The sequence below is a fragment of the Eulemur rufifrons genome, chromosome 17 (genome assembly GCF_041146395.1).
Source record: "Eulemur rufifrons isolate Redbay chromosome 17, OSU_ERuf_1, whole genome shotgun sequence".
Taxonomy (NCBI): domain Eukaryota; kingdom Metazoa; phylum Chordata; class Mammalia; order Primates; family Lemuridae; genus Eulemur; species Eulemur rufifrons.
Window position 1 is genome coordinate 50711322 of NC_090999.1, and position 14681 is coordinate 50726002.

General features: G+C 41.9%; 2 protein-coding genes across 20 annotated transcripts in view; one reads left to right on the forward strand and one right to left on the reverse strand.

The window, feature by feature from the left end:
- PDE8B (phosphodiesterase 8B) overlaps positions 1-12245 on the forward strand; it is a 223765-nt gene extending 211520 nt beyond the window's left edge. For 16 of the 19 annotated variants that reach the window (XM_069492718.1, XM_069492721.1, XM_069492724.1 and 13 more), the window contains 5 exons: positions 4008-4225; positions 5377-5497; positions 7282-7449; positions 9694-9823; positions 10454-12245. In XM_069492718.1, coding sequence (XP_069348819.1) covers positions 4008-4225; positions 5377-5497; positions 7282-7449; positions 9694-9823; positions 10454-10563 — 747 coding nt within the window. In that variant the 3' untranslated portion in view covers positions 10564-12245. The remainder of the gene's footprint in view (positions 1-4007; positions 4226-5376; positions 5498-7281; positions 7450-9693; positions 9824-10453) is intronic. The other 3 variants (XM_069492723.1, XM_069492714.1, XM_069492706.1) reach the window with 2 other exon arrangements.
- WDR41 (WD repeat domain 41) overlaps positions 1-14681 on the reverse strand; it is a 69289-nt gene that overhangs the window by 16771 nt on the left and 37837 nt on the right. The window lies entirely within an intron of this gene.

Below are 14681 nucleotides of genomic sequence, written 5' to 3' on the forward strand. Positions count from 1 at the left end.
CATAGAGACCTCCTTTATGCATGGCTTGACCCATGAACCCATTCTCCAAATCTTCACTAGGAGCTCTGTGTTAGTGGGTTGCAGGACAGAACTTGATTACAGTAAGTGGTTACTAGGTCTAGAGGTTAAGTTTTAGTATCAGGCTTGGCCATTGCTTTATTACAATCCAGATAATGAGCCATTCAGCATTCTACACTGATTTACATACATATGTATTATGCAGGTATCAATGTGTATCTCTGCATATTAATGACTTTTGCATAGTTCAAAGAGTTCTATATTCCTTAGTCTTACTTAAGAGTTCAAGACTGTCATGTGTGAGTGCTGATTTGCAGGGCAGCCCCTGCCCTTTACATACGGCAGCCCTATTTAAAGCTGGCAAGAAATCTCCATCTCCCCTCCTTCCAAACCACCATCACTTGCACAATGAAGCTTGTAAATTCCTTTGCTACAATAAGAACTAAAGCTTAAAATTTAGATACCCCTAGGAGAAGGTCCTATAGAGACTGAAATTCACATGAATCTGTAAATTTCTGATATTAGATTTTCTTAGAAGTGTTGATGAGGAATTAAGACCCTAGATACTTAAAGCAATAGTAGGACAGGTGGTAGAAGGAGCACCAAAAAATGGGGTGGGGGGGATTAAGGTGGAGGCATTTCTCAGGTTTGCCAAAGACTTATCGTAGTATTCACTTTCATCAGCAAGAAAACAGTCCAAGAAGGATGCTATTGAAGATATTTGTCTTCTACTTTTTAAAATAAGTAATAGTGGTATCAACCTATGTTTTCTATAACACCTTTGAGGAGCTGAAACACTGCTGGATTGCTACTGTAGGTTCACACGCCTGCATTCTGCACTGCCTGAAATACTATACAGCTGAGGTCACACACTGCCAACTGAGAACAGCGCTGAGCTCATTAACGCCAAGAGCAAAGTGATCTATTACCTGCTGCAGTCTTGAGTTAGAGATGAACCTCATTTAAGCGGAACCACACTAGGAAAATACAGATTAAGTGTTTGATAAATTAGGTAATGCTTAGTAACTTTACCATCCCCCTTCTACACCTCCTCCAAAAAATTTTTCTTTAAATTGTGAGTTCAGCTAGTGTATTCAGTCTGATTGAATTTCTCAAATAACAGCAATAGAAACAAGCCTAAGACTAGATATGATATAGTATGTTTACAATTCAAAAGACATTTTCTCCCTGGCAGTCCCTGACAGAAAATCAGAAAATGTAGAGCTGTGAGGAACCTTGGAGCATCAGGCTAGAGGACTCCTGTGCTCAGGGGTTTAGTCACCAGCCCATGACCACTGGTGAGTCTGCCACGAGATGCTTCCAGTAAGATTTACTCTTAAGGCATCTTCTACCAGATCTGTTGCCACTGATGAAGACGGCCAGGGAAATATTTTCTTGCCTCTTCCTTATGTGATCTGTCACCCCTAATTCTTTATGTGATAAGGCTAAAATTTTTAATGTCACTGTTTCAAAGCATGCTCAACCCAGCCATAGAGATAAGCTGCCCAGAGGTGACAGGCCCCTTCAATCTGTTAGGGACCCCATCCTTTCCCCATGTTTCCTGATTCCTAGGACCCACTGGCAGTGGAGAGGCCAGGGTAGGCGGCATTCCATTCTTATTCTCGGGGTTAAGTGACTGTTTATTCTGAATAAGGAAATGTCTGAAAGGCAAATCTGGAATGGAACTCACTCTGACCGATCTCCTCAATGCGAACCCAATCTACTTCTGGTGGTTAAAGAAGGAAAAACCTATGCAGAGATGTCTGCACCTCCAAGGGTTTGGAGTTTCACCAGTTGTGGGTTTGGTGGAATTTTCTTCCCCAGACAATCCCTCCCTACGTAGGGCCTCGCTTCTCTCCTCTGCTAGTGAGCCAGCCCAGCCTTCTTCCCCACTTCCCCGCCATTTCTGACTGCACTGTTAGTGCCCACCCAAACTGCAGGGCATGGCCCATTATTGGTACCTTTGTAAAAGTGCCATCATTGAGTTTGTGGTTTAAATCGGTGTAAGCTGGAAGGAAAGACATGTCTCATTTAGTGCTACTTGCACTTTCTACCCCAGTTACTTGAATCTATTTCATTGAAGAATTTAAAAGTGTATTGGCCCCAGACTCTAACAGGATTGAACATACTACAGGAGCACTAGCTGAGGCCCAAAGGTGGGCCCCATGGGTTCTCACTGCACAGGTGGACTCAGTGGGGTGAGCCCGAGTTGGGGTAGTCCTGGGTCCTGAGCTTGGAGACAGCTGACTGCACCTGCAGGTTCCTGTGGCCTCTCCTGACCAGCAGTGAAACAGGGCGTGCATGCATGCTTGCCCTGGGCACTGCAGAATCTATCTGAGAAAAACTGAAAAAACATCTGCTGCTGTCCCTGCTCAGGAAACCATGTCTGTTGACTGGGGCCCCAGGCTTGTTCACCAGCCCCATGAGGTCAGGATTCAAAATGGAAATGGCTTCTGTCTGGAGGGGACAGAGCTTTCGGGGAAGCCCACTACAACCCTAAGCCAACATAAGCATGTGTAGCCCCATGGCCACTCACGGTGTCCTTACAGGACAGAACTGCACTTCAGGCTCATTCCTCACCTGAGAACCAATGTTTCTTCCCATAAGCCTACGGGCAAATTTTGGGAATATCAAAAGCTATACCGACCCCTCCAGCCTTATCCTGTCCCCGTCACTATCCTTCAGCCACAATGATGTTCTTTAGGTTTCCTGAATAAACCCCATCTGACCTCCAGAGCTTCATATAGGCTGTTATTTCTACCTGGAATTCTCTCCCTTGCCACTTGTTGCTTAGCGAATTCCTGCTCATGCTTCAGGCTCAGCATAGAAATCACTTCCTTAGAGAAGCCATCCCTGACCACCCTCTAAGCCCATGTTATCCAATATGATAGTCATTAGCCTCACAAGGGTATTAAAAATAAGACAAATTCAATTGCTCAATTGCACTGGCCACAAGTTTAAGTGTCCAATAGCTACATGTGACTAGGAGTTCCTTTATTGGATGGCATAAATATAAAACACTTACGTCATCACACAAAATTTAATGAATAGTGCTTAAACTAGATCGTTGCACTCCGAGAGCATCTGTGCTTTCCTTCTTAGCACATCTCGCGATAAATTACTTGTTTGTGTTTTTAAATTTGTCTCTCTCCCTCTAGATTATAAACTCCATTAGTGCAGGGACTGTGCCAGTATAAATCATCAGTGTAGCTTCAGCACTGTGCATGATAACTGGTACCCAGTAGGCATCCAATAAATAATGAATGAATTCACAGTACAGCATCTCTTATATAACAGTAGCCCATTTGATAACTTCCCCCTAAAGCTGCCAGCTCAAAAAACATTTATATCCCCGGATGCTCTGGTCTGTGTTCTTTAATCACATAATGAGAGCTTTAGAAAGAGGGTTTCCCTTTTTGCCTTTGCTGCCTGCTAGCCCCGGGCTGAAATTTGTGCTTAGCTGCAAGAGCCTTTCCCCTTAGCCTTGGTTTTCCTGATAAAATTATTCTTCTTCCCCTTAGCCCTGTTTTACTGCTTGGCTCTAATCATTTCACCACCAAGTGGGGAGTTTTCTTATATCCATGCCACTTGCTATCAGCACTCTCAAAATCTTTTCTTAAGTAGGCAAATAAAATATTTGTGGCCTTAGGCTACTTTCTGCTGTGTCCGCTTATTGGAGAGTCACAGCAATACCACACAACAGGCAACTGAGGAGGCCTGTTTGGCTGCTTCCTGGAGAATTGGAGTTAACTCTGGAGAAAGAATTTAAGTATCTACTATACTGCAGCAGATAATACACAGCACAGTAAGGTAATGCAACATATCCAAGGCCACCTCTCAACCTCCAGGAAGTCAGAAGCCTCCACGGGCTAAAGGAACATTCTGAAAATCCCAAATCCCCTGGTTCTTCCCCTTCCAGCAGACAGGAATGGATGCAGGTCTCCAAGACGCAGTGGCTAATGCTCAGCCTTGCTTCCTCCTTATCCCAGGGAAGCCTTGACCAGCTGGATGAGGTGGCAGCTCTGATTGCTGCCACAGTCCACGATGTGGACCACCCGGGAAGGACCAACTCCTTCCTCTGCAATGCAGGCAGTGAACTTGCTGTGCTCTATAATGACACTGCTGTTTTGGAGAGTCACCACACGGCCCTGGCCTTCCAGCTCACAGTCAAGGACACCAAATGCAACATTTTCAAGAACATTGACAGGTTCGTTGTGCTTCATGTTTTAAAATCTCATTCGGTCTTCACTGAGTTCATGAAAATGTTTTGTACACCCAAAAGCTACATCAATGTTGATTTTATTAGTAGTAAGTACAACAGATATTTTTATCCTCCCAGGAAGACATCTTGTCTTTTGTGTAACTCAAGGGAAATGTATCCTCTCCTGTCTTTCCCCAGCTCAATTTTGGGCCACTTAAAATCCTACCTCATGAGGAGGTCCCAGCAGAGGTGCTCCCCCAGCCCCGTGTTCTCTTCTGGTGAGAGCTGGCCAAATGTGAACAGATGGGAGCAGTTCCTCTTGCCTGTCAGCAACCCTCCTGTCAGGGTGTGGGAACTTCCCACATACCACCCGCCAGGCTAGTGACAAACAACTGGGAGAGGGCACTGGACAGAGCACAGAGCTTGCTTGGGCCTCAGGACCACTTGTCTATGTGAACCTATCAGGTTGGTCTCCAGAAACCTGGGGAAACTTGGAGACCAGTTATTCCAGCTTCAGTTTAATGACTGGTTTTTAAACTTTCACACAAAGAAATCTTTCCAACAGCCAATTTTATTCAGTCCCCCTATTCTGGCTCCTGAAGTTAGAAAAAGATAGGAATTGGACAGTAATTTGGGGCAGGATTATTGCTCCATCCATTACAACTTCTCTCAGCTGCAGTCTAGAGAATTACTTATCAACAAGAAAATCTTCTTCCAATGCCATCACTGAAAGAATCATGACAGTTCTCTGCAGTAGGCATCACTGTGTCTGCACAGAATGCAGTGGGACAACTCACCTGGTGGCTGTAGCAGCCTGTCATTTCCCTCTACCCCACTGCTTTGATGTTCTCAATGGAAGGTAGAAGGAAATCACCTTTTAAAATAAATGCCCACCATGTGACAGATACTGTCTACTTTTTTTAATATTCATAAATGATATCAGGAAGGGTCAGCTATCACTCGGGAAAGTGGAATCGTGTTTGCAAGTCTGGCTCATTGGGAGGGACACGCAGGTAGACTGTTGTGACCTGCACTCATTTCCTAACTCTGTGCCCCAGCTTCCTCCTAGGTTGTAGGAAGTGTGGTGAAATGTGGCAGAATAGTTCTAATTCTGGACACGATGTGAACAAGGCCCTTTGTCTTCTGGTTAATTTTAGGAACCATTATCGAACACTGCGCCAGGCTATTATTGACATGGTTTTGGCAACAGAGATGACAAAACACTTTGAACATGTGAACAAATTTGTGAATAGCATCAACAAGCCACTGGCAGCTGAGGTAAGCATTTTCCATGTCATGAGCACATTTCCGTGAGAGCCAACTCTGCCCCAAAGCGTTTTCTCTCCCATTTGAATGCCAATGCAAGGTGACTATTTGCTTGGAGGAGTTGGTAAGGGGCTGAAAGTACTGGCCACTGTTTTCCTTGGAGATGAGAATAAATTGACAGTGTCCACAGCAACTCAGAGCTCCTTGAAAGAAAGGTGCTGAGGACAAAGCTCATAGTGACAAAAATTGCTGGGAGGCCCACAGAACATGAGGGAAGGAGCCTGCAGATGGACAAAGACTGACATAAATGGTGGTATGTTGGGGAATCCAAAGTCCTTTCTAATCTCTGTTCTTTGAGTTCTTGGGAGACTTCAAAGTTGGAGAGTATTTTAAAGAACAAAGCAAGTTCTTGCTGCTTCACATTAAAAGTATGCCAGAACCTGAAGACTATAGTAATATTTGAAGTGACTAGAAAGCAAAAGCACAAGTTGATTTTCATTTTTTAAAACTTATTGATGTACCTTAGACATGCCTTAAGGTCCTTACCAATTTGAGTTTTAGGAACATGGGATGGAAGGTTCATATCTCTGCTGTTTAAAACGAGATCAATTGTCCTTTGAAACCATGAAGCTGTTAATAGTCCCATAAAGGCAGAAAAGCTTTCTGCTCATTTCTGCTGAGCAGAAGAGATTGGAGGAGTGGATGGATCACGAATGGTTGTCTTAAAAGTAGCCTCATCAGTAAGGAGACTGTGCAGGACCCATCCATGACTAGCCTGGATGGAGAGGAAGTGTCCACCTCACCTGTTCAGGCCCATCCCCAGGGATTCCACAGCAGAATGCCTCTCCTTCCACCACGGATCTGGGGACTGAAAATGGAAACATTATACAGAATCATGGAATTTAGAATTGGGAAGGTCATCTGTCCATGTAAGCCCCCAACTCTGTGTTGAGATTTACTGAAGTATCTACAATAGGCAGTATCTTCCCAATGGCAGGAAATCAAAACCTTCAGAACATATTCTGCCCATTGATGGTCTAAATGGGTCTAGCCTCAAAACAAAACACAATCCCCTAAATTTCATGCAGTCTTTCAGCTTGGCAGAGCTCTGGAGAACTAATTGTTTTCACACAATCTTCCAGGTTCTATCTAAGTGGCCTGTGACTGCCGGCTGCACACACCTGCTCCTGCCTGGCCCACTTCCTGATCCAAGTGCCCCAGACCTACACGGCTCACACTCCCTACCACCCAGTTACAGGAGTGGACATGTGCCTTAAGAAAAACAAAGCAGGAGGGAACGGGTGGGTAGGGGTGGTACAGGTCACAGGAGAGAGGGTAGGTATAATAAGTAGAAATAAATCAAGACATAATTGAAGGGTCACATGTATGTGCTATTTCCCCACCTGTAACATATTAAAGTAACTGAAAGCTCTGCTTTTACACATTTTCTGTAACACTGGGAGAAAATTCCTCCTTGTGTAAGATTACACACCAAATTGCTCAAAACACAAACTGCTGTAGCAGTTACCTCTGGGGAAGAAAATGGAAGTGAGGATGGATGGGTGACTGGGACTTTTACCTTTCAAACTCTGTATATCTGTATTGCTTAAGTTGGCTTTTGTAAAGACTGTATCAGTATATTATATATGGAATTAGGGACAGGAAAAGCCTCCTTTGCTGAGTCCCAGTCACGCCTAAGTGTGCCTGGGTGGTTGCCAGCTTATGCCTAGTGAGCTAGCCCTTGTGGGCTTCACTGTCATCTTGAACCAACTCTGATCTGACCATCTGTTTTCCAGATTGAGGGCAGCGACTGTGAATGCAACCCTACCGGGAAGAACTTTCCTGAAAACCAAATTCTGATCAAACGCATGATGATTAAGTGTGCTGACGTAGCCAACCCATGCCGCCCCTTGGACCTGTGCATCGAATGGGCTGGGAGGATCTCTGAGGAGTATTTTGCACAGGTGTGTTCTCTCTAGGGAAGCTCCAGTTCCCTCTGGGAATGGGCCCCAGGGTCACAGAACTCTAGGGATTCTCCAGCTAACTTTGTACCAGTTGTTAACTACTCTATGGTTTCCTCAGAGGAGGGACTGAGTGGTGTGGCTGATCACTAACTGAAGTCTTCCTAGGAGAAGGGGGACTTTTCTTTCTCAAACTGTTGGATCTTGAACTTCCACAAGAACTGGGAAACTCTTCATTCATTCACTGGGTTATTACTGAGTGCCTCCACGGTGTACTGGGGGAACGCAGGCATGAGTTAAGACACTTTGCTGCCATGAGTAGCTCACAATCCCAGGGCAGGGGGAGAAAGATGTAGACTGGTCCCCATGTTGGTTAAAAACTGAAAAGGCACTTAGGCTGGGATCACGCCTTTAATCCCAGCACTTTTGGAAGCCAAGGCAGGAGGATCGCTTGAGGCCAGGACTTCCAGGCTATAGTAAGCTGTGATCTGGCCACTGCATTCTAGCCTGGGCAACAGAGTGAGTCCCTGTCTTTAAAAAAAAAAAATAATAAATCATAAATAAAAGTATACCTAAAGGACGTATACATTAAGTGCTATGGGAGCTCAGAGAGGTTTTTTTTTCCCCTAGATAAAAGGGAGCTTTAGAAATATGGAAATAGGAAAAGACTTTCTGGTAAAACAAAGCATTATGAGCAAAACTAAGGAGGGAAAATAAAATTTTTATATAAAGAGAACTGCTTTAACTGTGGCAGTGTAAAGAGGAGTTAAAGGAGAAAAATCCAGAAAACAGATGCAAGATGATATTTTAAATAGAGCCCTACTTCTAAGGACACGTATATGTGTGTGTGACAGAAAGACAAGTAGCCACAGGTAGTGTACTTGACCAGAGTGGGCGTGGGGGTGTCTGCATGGCTGGAATGTACCACTGAGGCAGGATAAAGAATAGCTGCCGATGTCAAGAAGGGATGGGAGGAGGAATGGCCAGCAAAGGCCCTAGTAAATTAACTGCAGCTATCCAGGCTGTAAAGAGAACCCCTGAACTGAAGGAAAGTAGGACAGGCAGTTCTGAGCTTGCTAGAGAGAACAGAGGAAAAAACCAAACTACTCCTTGAACCCCAGTGGGTATTTTAAGGCTGCTTGATCAACTGAGCTGAAATGAGCAATCTGAGCCAGGAGCTGGCGGGAGGCCACTAATGGGCTTCCCAGGACCCACAGAGAGGACGCGAAGGCCTACTCCCAGTTACTCTCAAAGTGTGTGAATAGGGAGTGAGAAAGAAGCACTTTTAAGTTCTTTGATGCAAGCTATTTATTAGGTGTCCTTCTCCCAAAAAGGAATGTACTAGTGTTCACAAGCCAGTATGACCTAAAAATCAGAAACGTTACAAATGAGGCTTGTGATTAGCGGGCTTCTGGCTCAGTACCCCACAGCAGGAAATGTGGATCTTAATATTCAGCTCAATGAATTATGACGTTACACTCATGAATATATACTTTAATGTGCCTGATACTCAGACTTCCACACACCTTGAGAGAGCTGCATGCCTAATTCCCAAATCTGAACAATGGTTTGTCTGACAATTCTTTTGAGTAAAAATAGCACTCCATGGAAAAAGCAGCTAGTTCAGCTCATTGCACAAGTGTTTTATGTGTACTTACCATTTTGTCACACAGAATATTAAAGACACGTACTCAAAGGTCAAGATCTAATAAAATTAACAATTCTTATTGCTTCAAAGAGCTAATTCCTAAGTGAAAGTTTTTAAAACTGCAAATCTATGGCAGTGAATACAATGACTATTACTATTAATAGAGTTTGGTGCTAGTTTCTTGAGTCATGCTAAAGCATTAGCAGTTTTTCCCACTATTGCTTCTGCACCCTCAGTGTAAATATCAGTTATTATTGGTTGATATGAGAAGTTGTATTGGTATGACTTTGAAAATAATTTTTGACCTTACAATAAAAACAGATCACAGAGGAAGGGCTAAATACCCTGAGATCAATGTGTCAGGAGGGGCTATGGTATAGCATAAAATGTAAGGGACTTGCAAGTCAGGAGACCTGAGTTTAGTCATTGCAGCTCATCCAGTGGTTGACTTAAGTCTTAGGACCTTGCTGAGCCTAGTTCTTCAATTATAAAATTGCATAATGACCCATTTTCACAGGGTTGTTCTAAGAAAGAAGATGTTACTATGAAAGTGTCTCATGTGCCCTACAGCCCTGTGTGGTGGTGTTTTTTTCTTACAGACCGATGAAGAGAAGAGACAGGGGCTACCTGTGGTGATGCCAGTATTTGACCGAAATACCTGCAGCATCCCCAAGTCCCAGATCTCCTTCATTGACTACTTCATAACAGACATGTTTGATGCTTGGGATGGTAAGACAGTTACTGTTTTGTCATCCACAAAGAATGTTTTGTTATGCTTTATGATGATAACCTTTAATGCCATAGGCTGGGCCTAAAGGCAACAGAAGTATTATTTTCAAAAAGTTAGCTGTCAGCTGTTTGTGGCTAGGTAGGGTGGGGCACGTGTGTACTTTTTGCATCCCCAGCACCTGGCCCAGAACCTTGTGTACAGAAGGCTTCATGGTTGTTTAAAGAGGCAAAGACTTGTTTATCCAATTATCAAAGGACAGGTTTCCAAAGCTTATAGCAGTTTTAGTCTACCATTGGAGGACATTCTAGAAAAAATGCAAATGTATTGAGTCTGCTCTGAATTACAGAGCAAGCTCTTCTGATAATGTCACTGATAAACAGCTTTTCTTTCCACCTTTCTAGCAGAAGATAAAACAGCTTTTCAATTTTTAATTAAAAGGATCTGTATTTCAGAAACTAGTGCTTAATGACTTGTCCGCATGCTTGTGTGTTCACTTACAGACTAAGGCCTGACCCAGGGTACTCCAAGTCTGATCCTAGACTTCTCCCAGAGAGCCCCAGCCTTATAAATGCTCCTGGGGTATAACTTAATTTAACAGGTTTCTTTTAATTCTTTTTCTGTCCTTGCAGCCTTTGCACATCTGCCAGCCCTGATGCAACATTTGGCTGATAACTACAAACACTGGAAGACATTAGACGACCTAAAGTGCAAAAGTCTGAGGCTTCCATCTGAAAGCTAAAGCCAAGCCAGAGAAGGGGACCTCTTGATCTACAAAGGGCGCTGTGAATTACAGTAGTGTAAACAAGAGGCTTTCCTTCATAGGACAATGACAGGTATAGGTGAAGGAGGTAATGTTTAATATTTGACCTTGAATCATTCAAGTCCCCAAATTTCATTTTTAGAAAGTTACATTCCATGAAAAAAATGTTCTTTGGAACAATCACTTAGTGACAGAACAAATACTTGGCAAATGCCTTTGCTCTGCGGTCATCCTGTATGCCCTTGTCAAACCATGAAGCTGATTCACTGTAACTAGCAGGACCCAGAAGCAACGCATTGGTGCCCGTGAGTTCATCCCCCTGGACGGTGACTAAGTAGCTTAGCTAGCGTTCAGCTCATCTCTCACCACCACTGTTGAGCTTGACTATCTTCCTCAAGAGCATTGGTCTGAAGGATTCATAAGAAGCTTATCTGAAAAGATATATCTAAGAAAAAAACTACATAATATGAGCAAAACAACTAGGACCAAATTATTGATAAACTAGTTAGCTTCACAGCCTCTACGGCTAGGTGGTTCTTTGGTAGATGGTGCAACTCACAAGTCAGAACACGGCCTTGGCCTGATGAGTGCCCTCTCTAGACTGGTATCAGCAGCCTGTGCAGTCCTTTTCCTGTAAAAGGGATTCATCTTAACAGAAAGCCATCCATGATGGCGGAGGGGGTGGCATCTCGTTTTGGGGGGGCAATCTATGAATGTCCCTTATTTCTGGCTCTCAGAGACAGCCACAAGGCACTATACTGAGTATTCTATAAAAGCCATTAAATCTGAATGCCCTTGGACAAGATTTTTTTTTAAAAAAATTTATATACATTTACTGTTTAAATTTTTTACTAAACTCTAAATTTTCTGGGTATAAACTCATGGAGTATGTTGTGCCGTGCACCACCTATACATTTGGGGAAGGGATAGGGGAAGTTTCAAGGTTCAGATATTTTTAACCTATCTATATTTGAGATCATGTCATTTGCTTTAATTATGTAAAAAAAATTGCATGATGTGTAAATATATCAGAAAATAGGCATATGGGGAGGCAGTAAATACTATTTTAAGCTATTGTATGCTAAAAGCTTCTAAAGCACAAGTGCATATTTTTCTACAGCTCTTTTCACAACTTTCTGTGATCTACATAAAGTCAGAATTGAGATTTTCCTTTCTCTTTTACCAGCCAACCCTTCTCTATGTATTATAAATATTAGAAACTCAGTAAACAAAATATCTTAGTTTTTCTTCCTCTGTACTCCATGCTGCATTTTTAAGAAGTATAAACAGAGACTGAATTAATTGAATCAGTAATTACTTTTTTTCAAATAAAAATTGGAATGCAGAATACTTGGAACTGGTACATGGGGAGAAAAAAATGACTTATCACTACATAATGTGCCAATGTTTTTTTCTATGTTTTGTACCAAAAATGGAAACATGACAATTCCATACAAAGAAATGTATCTAAATTATTTTTGTTAGGTAAGAAAACTTGTTTGGTCAGGACAGCAGCCAGCTTTGCATTGTAATGCTGTATTATGTAAATGTGATGAAAATGTTTTTGTGAAGTACTTGTAACTAAATTCTTACAGCCATTTTTCATTCCCAGCAACTGTTTTTATTTTACCTCTTTGGCCTAAATTTTTCATAATTTAAAATTTTTGGTTTAGTGTCCTTTATTTCATGAGTCACACACTTTGTTTTCAGAACACATAAAAATCAGGATGCCAGAATCCCGTATTAAGGAGCTAGATAATTTGTCTAGGCTTCAGAAGCTGGCTTGAGGCAAAGACAGTCTTTTTCTGATCATCTCACTTTCAATTCCATTTGGTAAGTAACATTTATCAGGTGTCTGACATTTTCTGTATGAAACATTACAGCTTACTCAGTGTTATGTCAAATTAATTTCATGTTAACTTCAAATATTAATGTGTGAATGTTAAATGCTTTAAGACAGCCGGGTACTAAAGCGCCAGTACATTTGTTCTTTATCCGTATAATCTAGTATAATCTTCTGAGTTGCTAACTAGTATATTCTTCCATATAGTCAATTTGTTAGAAATATAGGCTTTCAGATGGAATGTGTGTCAGACAGTTTTTATGTAATATAAACTATTACAACTGCCTCTTATACTGACTTGTTTACTAAACACCATGTGTTGAGGGGAGCCATATTACTTTAGAAAAATACAACACCAATCCAAAGAGAAGTCACGTTATTACTAACCAGAGGAAGGAAGTTAGCTGTAAAACATCGTTAGTTGAACCAGAATGACCCTATAATTACACAAAGTCATTTTTTAGTTCTAATTTGAGATTTTGAAATTTGCTTGCCCTCAGAGTTAGGACTAGTTAGGCTTCTGGGCAAATAACAAGCCCATCAATTCAATCAGAACCCTACTCAACTTGAGAAAGATAAATGGAAGGGATTACCCAATGCTTTGCATTATGTGAACAGAGCCAGGCACTGAGGTAATAAAGTTATTTTTAAATAATTGTGGCAGAAAACTACAGTACCAGCATACCTCCTTTTATTGTACTTTGCAGGTACTGCATTTTATTTTTTTTTTTTATAAATTTAAAGTTTGTGGTGGCCCTGCATCAAGTAAGTCTATTGATGCCATTTTTCCAACAGCATGTGCCCACTTCCTGTCTGTGTCACATTTTCATAATATCTGTTGTGGTGATCTTTGTTACTACTATAATTATTTTGGGGTGCCACAAACTACACTCTCATAGGACAGCAAACTTAAGTGATAAATGTTGTCTGTGTTCTGACTGCTCCACCAACCGGCCTCTCTCCTTAGGCTTCTCTATTCCCTGAGACATAACAATATTGAAATTATTCCAATTATCTTACAGTGATCACTAAGTATGCAAGTGAAAGGAAGAATTGCATATCTCTCACTTTAAATCAAAAGCTAGAAACGATTAAACTTAGGCTGAAAGCTAGGCCTCTTAAGCCAACCAAGTTGTGAATGCAAAGGAAAAATTCTTGAAGTTAAAAGTGTTACTCCAGTGAAGACACATATGATAAGAAAGCAAAACAACCTTATTACTGATATGGAGGAAGTTTGAGGGGTCTGGATAGAAGAGCCAACCAGCCACAACATTCTCTTAAACCAAAGCCTAATCTCTTCATCTATCTGCAGCAAGCAGAGATCATTGGTTCATGAGGTTTAAGGAAAGAAGCCATCTCTGTAACATGAAAGTACAGGGAGAATTAGCAAGTTACCCAGAAGATCTAGTTAAGATAACTGATGAGAGTAACTACATTAAACAACCCATTTTCCATGAAGATAAAACTGCCTTCTATTGGAAGAAGATGCCATCTAGGACTTTCATAGCTAGAGAAGAGAAGTCAATGCCTGGCTCCTAGCTTCAAAGGACAGACTCATCCTCTTGTTAAGGGCTAATGTAGCTGGTGACCTTAAGTTGAAGCCAATGCTCATGTACCATTCCGAAAATCCAAGGGCCCGTAAGCATTATGCTATGTTTACTCTGCCTGCGCTCTATAAATGGAAAAACAAAGCCTGGATGTTTGCACATCTGTTTACAGCATGGTTTATGGAATATTTGAAACCCAGTATTGAGACCTACTGCTCAGAAAAAGATTCCTTCCAAATTAGTACTGCTCAATGACAACAAACCTGTGTCCCCAAGACCTCAGATGGAGATATACAAAGAGATTATTGGTTTCATGCCTGCTCAAACAACATCCATTCTAGAGCCCATGGGGCAGGAGTAATTTCAACTTTCAAGTCTTATTAATATTTAAGAAATACATTTTATAAGGCTATAACCGCCATAGCTAGTGATTCCTCTGGATTTGGGCAAAGTAAATTGAAAAGCTTCTGGAAAGAATTCACCATTGTAGATGTCCTTAAGAACATTTATGGTTCAGAGGAGGAGGTCAAAATATCAACATTAATAGGAGTTTGGAAGAGGGTGATTCTCACAAGGCCCGTTATAGTGTCTTATTGGACACTACGAGGAACTACATCAATGAAGCCTTTCTTAGGCATTTCATATTTGAGGCAATGGTCAGATGGATCAGGCACCTTCAGCTGCAGCCCCTGACTTTGGAAACACTG